Source organism: Lichenostomus cassidix, chromosome 6, assembly GCF_008360975.1.
Source record: "Lichenostomus cassidix isolate B80296 chromosome 6, HeHo_3.0, whole genome shotgun sequence".
NCBI classification, from domain to species: domain Eukaryota; kingdom Metazoa; phylum Chordata; class Aves; order Passeriformes; family Meliphagidae; genus Lichenostomus; species Lichenostomus cassidix.
Genome location: NC_139487.1, coordinates 1,067,560 through 1,076,559, shown reverse-complemented (window position 1 = coordinate 1,076,559; position 9,000 = coordinate 1,067,560). Strand labels below are relative to the sequence as shown.

General features: G+C 49.3%; 1 protein-coding gene across 1 annotated transcript; it reads right to left on the bottom strand.

Moving 5' to 3' along the window:
- Positions 1 to 3,844: 3,844 nt before the first annotated feature.
- C6H10orf143 (chromosome 6 C10orf143 homolog) lies at positions 3,845 to 7,294 on the bottom strand. The gene is made up of 4 exons (XM_085064578.1): positions 7,192 to 7,294; positions 6,067 to 6,207; positions 5,873 to 5,938; positions 3,845 to 5,215 (listed from the first exon to the last, which is right to left on the bottom strand). The coding sequence occupies exons 1-4, from the start codon at positions 7,270 to 7,272 to the stop codon at positions 5,189 to 5,191; spliced, it is 315 nt and encodes a 104-aa protein (XP_084920704.1). The 5' UTR covers positions 7,273 to 7,294; the 3' UTR covers positions 3,845 to 5,188.
- Positions 7,295 to 9,000: the final 1,706 nt, after the last annotated feature.

Sequence of the window (9,000 nt, the reverse complement as noted above, 5' to 3'; positions counted from 1 at the left end):
AATTCCATGTAATTAAGAGGTAAATGTTAATGGCTTGAGGGGGAAAAGCTTCCCAAGGAGCTGGCTGGAGCTGGCAGAAGTGGAAAGGGGAAGGAAGTACAGCAGGAATTCAGTGTTCAGGTCCTGATCCAGTTTGATTTATCAATGCCCACAGTGCTTGTTTGGCACCATCAGTGACCAACACTGCTGGCAGCACAGCTGGGGGAGAAATTCCCGTGTGGAATCTGTGGGGAAAGCTCAGCTGGTTTCACAGCGCTGCCTCCATGGATCAGGAAAACCTTCCTGCTCCTGCAGGTCTGTGCTCCATCTGCAGCCTCCCCCAAACTTCACAGGCCTCTCACTGCGCAATTACAGCAGGATTTTAGGCTGATTATATATTAAAAATTCTCCTCTCTAAAGAAACTCAAAGATCAGAGACATTTCCTTTCAAGTATTACACCGAAATTTGAACGCTCCTGCTGCTTATTACAAAATGTTCCTGCAAGGCTCCGTGGAACTCTCAGGCTTGATACTTTTATTGTTGGGATTGTTTTCTCTGTAAATCCGAGCATTTCGCTTCCATCCCCTTCTTTTTTCATGGAAATGTTGTCAGGGAAGTTTTAGTCACAGCTTGAGCAGGATGCACAGCCACAAGCCACTGCTGTGGGTACATTAACAGGACTGTGAGAATCACAACCAAACACAAAATAAATGACATGTTTGTCCTTCAGCTGGGTGAAAATGGGAATGCAAAGTCTAGAGTCTTATTTTCCCTGATCCCCACGATTCTCTAATCTTATCAAATATACATTCCCATATTCCAAGGCAGCCTGATAAAGCTGCTTGCTCGAAATAAGTTGCATTAGGCTGTGCAGAGCACATTTTCCTAGGAAATCCAATTTCACAATCATGTTCTGGTGACATTTAGCCATTGCTTAGTTCAGCAAGGGTTCCTTTGAGCTCTGAGGCTCTGCAGCCTGGGTGGCAGCAGGGCAGGGCAGGGCAGGGATTGTCCCCCTGTGCCACCACAGGGACATTGAGGTTCTGGTCCTCACTGCAAGAGAGCCCTGAGGGGCTGGAGAAGGAAAGGAAAGGAAAGGAAAGGAAAGGAAAGGAAAGGAAAGGAAAGGAAAGGAAAGGAAAGGAAAGGAAAGGAAAGAAGGAAAGGAAAGGAAAGGAAAAGAAAGGAAAGGAAAGAAGGAAAGGAAAGGAAAGGAAAAGAAAGGAAAGGGAGCTGGGAAGGTCTGGAGAATCCTGAGGGAGCTGGAAAGGAGCTCAGCCTGGAGCAAAGGGGATCAGGGGGACCTTGTGGCTCTGCACAGCTGTGACAGGAGGGGACAGCCGGGGGGTCAGGCTGTGCTCCAGGGAACAGGGACAGCAGGAGAGGGAACAGCCTCAGGCTGGGCAGGGAGGGGCAGGGTGGACAGCAGCAGGAATTTCTCCATGGAAAGGGATTGGAATTGCCCAGGGAGGTTTGCAGTCCCCAGCCCTGGAGGTGTCCAGGGAATTCCTGGCTGTGGCACTGAGTGCTCTGGGCTGGGGACAAGGTGGGCATTGGGCACAGGTTGGGTTTGGTGATCCCAGAGATCTTTCCCAAGCTCAGAGATCCTGTCCATTCCTTCCCCAGACCCCACTCCTCCCTGGGCACACAGCCTGGTGTCACAGCACCCTCCCTGCTCGCCCTGGGAGGCAGGGAAAGGATGATTCCCCACCAACCCCAGATTCCCAGGAAATCCCAGATTCCCAGGAGCTGCCTGGCCAGGCACAGCTGCAGAGCTGTCCCTGTTTGTCTGGCACTGGAGGTGCCTCCAGGTTCATAAATCTGTATGCAGTAGTAGGGGTTCTCGAACAGCAATTCATTTTAATTATGTGAGACATAAAAAGACCACCTACAGATGAGACAATACAGCTGTAAGATTCTCAAGGTTACTACGGGGAATACTTCATAACTGAAGTATGTTTTCCCCGAGGAATTCGACTACCATTTGATTTAATTTTTAATTTTTACATTTTAATCAAAAATAGATCAAATGGTGGTGTTCTCCCCCGGGAAACATACTTCAGATATGAAGCAGCCCATGTTCCTTTTAAATATGTAAAGCTGCCATTTATGTATAACTCATGAATGACACCCTGTGTTGCAAGCAAATACCAGGCGGCGATTTGGGGCTTGTGGCAGGGACAGCACCACAGTCACACCCAAACATGGCCCCAGCTGCTCCCACAGAGCCACAGGGAGGGTGCAGGAGCTGATCCAGCCCTTCCTGAGGGTATGGAATAGCCCCTGGATGGAGGATGTGCTGATCCCACATCCCACGGGATGGAGCAGCAGGGTGGGAGCTGCTCAGGAGCTCTGCTGGGAACTCAGGGTCAGGAGAAGAGTTTGGGACATCAGAGCAAAGCACAGCGAGCTCCAGGCTGGGGAGATGGAGAGGGACAGGGGACAAGGGATAGAGGGACAGGGAATGGCTTCCCACTGCCAGAGGGCAGGGATGGATGGGAGATTGGGAAGGAGGCCCTGGGATGGAATTCCCAGAGCAGCTGTGGTGCCCCTGGATCCCTGGCAGTGTCCAAGGCCAGGCTGGACATTGGGCTTGGAGCAGCCTGGGACAGTGGAAGGTGTCCCTGCCATGGCTGGGGTGGCACTGGATGGGTTTAATGTCCCTTACAACCCAAACCAGTCTGGGATTCTGTGACATGAAACAGCCTCAGGCTGTGCCAGGAGTGGGTCAGGCTGGATATTGGCAAAATTTCTCCATGGAAGGAGCTGTCCAGCCTGGCACAGTGCTGAGTCCCCATCCCTGGAGGGATTTCACAGCCCTGGGGATGATGTGGCACTTGGGGACAAGGGGCAGCGGTGGATTGGCAGTGCAGAGGCTTTTCCAACCTGAATAACTCTGTGATTCTGTTGCATCTTCCTGGGATTTTTTCCATTTTTGTGTGTTTTTAACCATCATGGCCAATGCTTTTCTTGCTTCCTGGAGAAGAGCTGGGAACAACTGAGGGAGGAGAGCAATGGCTGAGCCCTGATGTCCCTGGGGTGGGGAAGCTGAGATCCCTGGCCAAGGCTTTGGTCACCACTGGGACATGTGGGACAGAACTGTGTCCTCCTCAGGACATCCTGGGATCCTGAATGGCTCCCAAACTCTGCCGCCTGGGCAGCTGAACTCTCAGCTGAATTCTCTCCTTGGTCAATTGTCCATCCCTGTCCTGCTCAGGACACCCAGGGATCCTGAATGGCTCCCAAACTCTGCCAGGGCAGCTGAACTCCCAGCTGAATTCTCTCTCTTTGCTCAATCATCCATCCCTGTCCTGCTCAGGACACCCTGAATGAGAGTTGGATGTGGGAGAGAACACCCAGTGTAAGTGTTAATTTGATAATTAGAGCAGCAATCAAGGCAAACCCAGAGTTATTTGTGTGAATCTGCTAGCACAGGAGATCACATCACCCTCCCAGGAGAGCTGCTGAGGTTTGAAGCAACTCATTCAGACACAAACACCACGGGTTTTAAATCTCCTCAATAAATTATGGTGTTTAAAATAAACAAAAATAAATTTAAATATATTAACTATATGAATTTAAACATATAAGTCTTGGCTTTGTGGCTTGTCAGATCCAGGTTGCTTTTAAACCCCACTGATCCAAATATTTTGATTTTCCATCTTTTTTTGGCAGTCAGGATGCCAACTGGACTTGCAATTAATATCAAATGAACAGTTAGATGTAGTCCAAAGCAACTAAACCCACTACAAAGATACTAAATGACACAGAGAATTCATTTCTTATCCTCACCAGGTTTTATTTACCTTTATTCCTCAGTGCCTTCAGAAACCATTCATGGAATAACACAACCAGACAACTCCATGCTGTAGCCAAAGTGGTGTTTAATGCTTCTGCTTTTGCAAGGAACAATTTACAAAATACAGAGGTAAAAATAAGAATTAGATCCTTTTAACCTGAATTAAAAACAGGCCAGGTGCCTTTCTCACTATGTACAGGTAAAGAAAGCATCACTCTGGTTATTCTGTGTACAAACCACAGCAGTAGGAAATATAAAGTTTATATATTTTTTTTAATCGAGAAAAGAAAATTTCACAATTCTGAAAGGCATACAAAAATAATTCTGTGGTTCCACTGCAGATTTGACACAAATCTGCTTTAAAGGAATATTCACTGTCCCAGCCTGTCCCAGCTTTATGATGCTGGAAAATCCCAAAATAAATTACACTCTATTTAAATCTATTTAAAAAAATATCACTATTAAAAGCCTTCACTGGAGCAGACAATTAAACTCCAGTTTGTCCCAAGCCTGGCTGATTTATAAAAGCATTTCTATGTTGGAAAACAGGGAGCAAGGATTCACTTTCAAGTATATCCAGAAGTGTCTGCCTTCCCATTTGGGAAAAAAATCAGGGAATTTGTGAAGAGCCTTCACAAGTGTCTCCCTTCCCATTTGGGGAAAAAATCAGGGAATTTGTGAAGAGCCTTCACAAGTGTCTCCCTTCCCATTTAGGGAAAAAAGAAAATCAGGGATGATGAGGTGTTTGTGAAGAGCAAAACGTGGCTTTGGGCAGCTGGAGTGGTGAGGGAAGAGCTGAGGAGGAGTCAGGGCAGCAGCTCTGCCAAGGAACACCTGGATGGGAATTCCAGCTTCCCAGGGGTTCCATTTTGGGATAATTCCCACAGAATGGAACTGAAATCTGCATTTATCCACATCCAGGAGGTGCCCAGAGAAGCTGTGGCTGCCCCTGGATCTCTGGAAGTCTCCAAGGCCAGGCTGGGTGGTTTTATTTTGGGATTGAAATAGAAGCTTCAGTGGGATTTTTCCCAGACTTCACAACTGCAAAGCCACTTAAAATCTACAATTTGTGTCCTCCCATTCCTGCCTGTGGCCCTGGCAAAGGAGCATTCCCAAGGGAGTCAGGAGTGGTGGGAAAACCTCTGGAATCAACACCACCTCTGCCCAGTCCCAGGTGAAGCCTGAGCCTAAGGCCAGCTCAGTTTAAAACATTCAATCAGCCTTTTTTGTCCTTCTGAAGCCAGTTCTGAGCTACCTGAGGAGCAGAAGCAGTGTGAAAATGAAGCTGTTTGTGCCCTGAGTGCAGCAGAGCAGAGTGGGTGAGCTGGGGCAGGCAGGGCTGTGCAGCACCCACAGGGAGGAGGGAATCCTCGGATTGCAGTAGAATACTGAGCTGCTCCTGTCCAGCTCTAGCTCAGGATGTGACTGAAGTGACCCTGAAATGACAAAATTCCAGGTCACCACAAAGGAGCTTGGCAAAAAGGCTTTTCCCTCAGTTTTCATTTTTAATTTTTAATTTAAATCACTAAGTAACATCACAAATATTCCCTTTTTTTTTCCTCCAGGGATTAGTTGGACACCCTTTCTATGGAGTAGCTATAGCCTGAAAATATTGCTCCTTCCAGAGCCAAAATGAGGAGAGATGTGAGGAAATGCTGGATGTTTGTAGCAAAATCTGTGTTTTTCAGGCTGTGGCTACTCTATAGAAAGGAAATATCCAATTACAGAAAAAAGAGGACAGAGAATGAGATTCCTAAATATGTTGTTATTATCAGGTAAATCAAGGGCAATTAAAAATGAGGCAGAGGAAGTTTATGGTATTGTTTGCTTCAGTTACTTCCCAAATTCTGCTTTTCAGAGGGAATTTCAAAGCTGTGTTGGCAATCTCCATATTTTCCAATTCCTGCTGGAAATGGATTATTAATCTGTGCTCTGCTGAAATGCTAAATCCAACTCATTTTTTTTCTTTATTTCTATGCTTTATTCCCAAGCAATGCAATTGTGGGGCTTATTAACTTAATGTTTGATGGATCTAATATTGGAGAACAAACCCCAATCTTTTTTTGTCCCAAAAATCAGCATCACACACTTACAGATTCTCCAGCAACACATCTCGGGCAGGGCTGGGAAGTGCCTTTGCTTCCATGATTTTCCAAGGTCTGCTGAACAAAACCAGACACAAATCCACCAAAAAATTAAAAAAAAATAGGGCAATTATTTGGAGTTTTATTATAAAATGTATTTGAAAAGTGATGTTGTAACAAACACATGGACAGTGGGAACTTACCACAGGATTCTGCTTTGTCTTCTCAGCCCAGGGAGCAGACTCAGGGAGGAATTTCTGCCTGGAGTCCAAATCCATGGCACAGTCCATGAGCTGGGCTCCAGCCTCCCTTGGAATGCTGTCCAGCAGTCTGCACACTCGCTTCTGCAAGGGAAAAAGTGATATTTACATCTCTCTGCAAGGCACAGAACTCAAATTATCCGGATTTTACTGCCCGTTACTCTCAAAGATCTCACATCCATTGGGAAGAACACCAAGTTAATAACAGACTGTGAGATGTTAGGTCAGAATCCAAGATTTTGGATTTCCCACTGGGAGAGCAGGGAATTCTGCACATCTCAGCACTCTCTGTGCCTCAGTTTCCTAAATTCCCACTGGGAAAGGTATCCTTCAGCCTCCTTTGGAGCAGCAGTTTGGATGGAGCTCATCACAGCAGCAGAGCAGGGAGCTGTGGGAAATGAGGAATTAAATCCAGGAAAGAGAGGGAAAACCCTGCAGCCACATCAGACAGTGATGACAACATCCTTGGAGATGAGTTTGGTGTCTTTTCTTCAACATTGGCACCTTTTCCCAGCTTTCCAGTGCTCTAACTTCCCACTGCTGAGCTCTGTGCAGGACTGAGGGATGTTTGGCTCTCCTGGGAATCAAAGGACTGAGGGATGTTTGGCTCTCCTGGGAATCAAAGGACTGAGGGATGTTTGGATCTCCTGGGAATCAAAGGACTGAGGGATGTTTGGATCTCCTGGGAATCAAAGGTGGGACAAAGGGCTGAGCTGATTCCTCACAGTGCTGAGGGACTCCTCACAAAACCAGGAATTCCCAAAAATACCGCTTGGAGCACCACGGTGGGAACTGGGAAGGGAACTGGGAATACAGAGAAAGAAACACAGAAGTAACGAACAAGAAGGAGAGAGGAGAAAAGAAAGCGGTAAAGAAGGAAAGGTAAAGCCAGAGCCCGTGCGGCTCAGTCCCGCCAGGCCGAGCTGCCCCCGAGCGCACCGCGATAATCGCGACAGGCCGGGGCGAGAGGAGCCGGCCGGAGCCTCAGCCCATCCCATTCCGTCCCATTGCCATCCCGATCCCACCCTATCCCATCCCGATCCCGATCCCGCTCCGTCCCGCACTCACACACTCGGGCTCCCCACTCCCGCCCGGCCCCAGCGCCCCGCGCCTTCCCCTCACGGGCAGCGCCAGCGGCAGCGCGGCCATGGCGGCGGCGGCGGGCAGGGATCCTCCCCGGGAACGGCCCCGGAACATCCCCTAAACCGCCCCGGGAACCTCCCCTGAACCGCCCCCGGCTCCTGGAACAGCTCCGAGCCTCCCCCGATCCGCCCCGGAACATCCCCGATCCGCCCGGCCCGGCCCGGCCCGCTCTGGGCGCACGGCGGGATACAGCCGCTCTGAGGGCTGTGCTGAGCGCGGCCTGGCTGGGTCATGGAATATCCCCGCTTGGAGGGACATTAAAGCCACCCACTGCCACCCTGCCCTGCGGGGACACCTTCACTGCCACCCAGCCCTGTGGGGACACCTCCAATGCCACCCTGCCCTCTAGGGACACCTTCACTGCCACCCTGCCCTGTGGGGACACCTCCAATGCCACCCTGCCCTCTAGGGACACCATCACTGTCACCCTGCCCTCTAGGGACACCTTCACTGCCACCCTGTAGGGACAGACACCTTCACTGCCACCCTGCCGTGCAGGGACACCTTCAGTGCCACCCTGCAGGGACACGTTCACTGCCACCCTGCCCTGCAGGGACACCTTCACTGCCCCTGGTGCTCCAGTGTCCAGCCTGGCCTGGGACACTGCCAGGAATGGGACATTTCCCCAAATTCTGCACAGTTCAGCTACAGCAGGTTTGATCACATCCCAGCTTCCCCACGGTTGCTAGGTGTACTCTAAAAATATATATTTTTAATTCTACAATGCAATAAATGTTATTTATGAATCGAAACAGAGCATGGATATAGCCTGAATACTTGGCAAGTTCCAGCTGCTTCCAACTGGAATTGCAGAGTCTCTGCTGTTCTGTCTTTGTCTATAATATTAATAAATATTAACATTAATAGCACTAAACACCAGTAACTTTCCTGCCACGTGTGAAACTGTGGGATCAGGGCTAGAATGGGAATGAGGTTAAAAGGTTGGTATTTCAGGGAATTCCCAGCTGGAATGGGACAAACTAACCCTGTGTCCATAGGGAAGGTGCTTTCAGTCCTCCTGCTGGGCACTGAAATGGGAAATTAGGGAAAACCACTGGAAAACTGTGGGATTTGGGAGCAGTCAGCAGCACCCACCGCCCCTGTGCTCTCGGGGCTTTTCCATCCCGATTTTCCCTCCCAGTCCATCTCTGGAGCTCCAGGAGAGCAGAGGATCAGTGCTGCTCCACCCCGAGTCCTTGAAGCTTCCCCGGGACGCTGCTGCCAAAAGCTCCATATGGGATCCCAAAAATACAGCCGGATTTTCGGGAGATTTACCTCCGCCGTGTCTCGGTGGGGCTATCCATTAGGAACAGCAATCCTTCCCGAGGAACCTGGCAAAGGTCTGGTGAACCTCTGCGGGGTGATTGATGGGGCAGAGCTGGAGCTGACAGCGGCTATGGGGAGAGGAGATTTATTTGCAGGGTTCCAGCTGTCCCACGCCTCGTTCCCGAGCAGAACTGGGGGATGGAGAGTTTACTGTCCGAGGGTTTAACTCTCCATCCCAAAATGCCTCCAGCCAGAGCCTTGCGATTCCCTCTGCTGAATGCCTTGAGATGAGAACTCAGCGGGAACAGGGCTGAAATATGGACCCCAAAAATCCCAAAACGAAGAACGAATATATATGTGCGGCAGAAGGAATTTCAGGAGGAATTCCAGCAGGAATTCAGCAGGAATTTCAACAGGAATTGAGCAGGAATTCAGCAGGAATTTCAACAGGAATTGAGCAGGAATGCC

Bases quoted from the DNA above. Each gene is read 5' to 3' on its own strand.
- C6H10orf143 (XM_085064578.1), bottom strand. From the start codon at position 7,272: ATGGCCGCGCTGCCGCTGGCGCTGCCCGTGAGGGGAAGGCGCGGGGCG. The intron at 5,939-6,066 runs GTAAGTTCCCAC...TTTGTTCAGCAG, and splicing joins AGACAAAGCAGAATCCTGTG to ACCTTGGAAAATCATGGAAG. The intron at 5,216-5,872 runs GTAAGTGTGTGA...TTGTCATTTCAG, and splicing joins GATGTGTTGCTGGAGAATCT to GGTCACTTCAGTCACATCCT.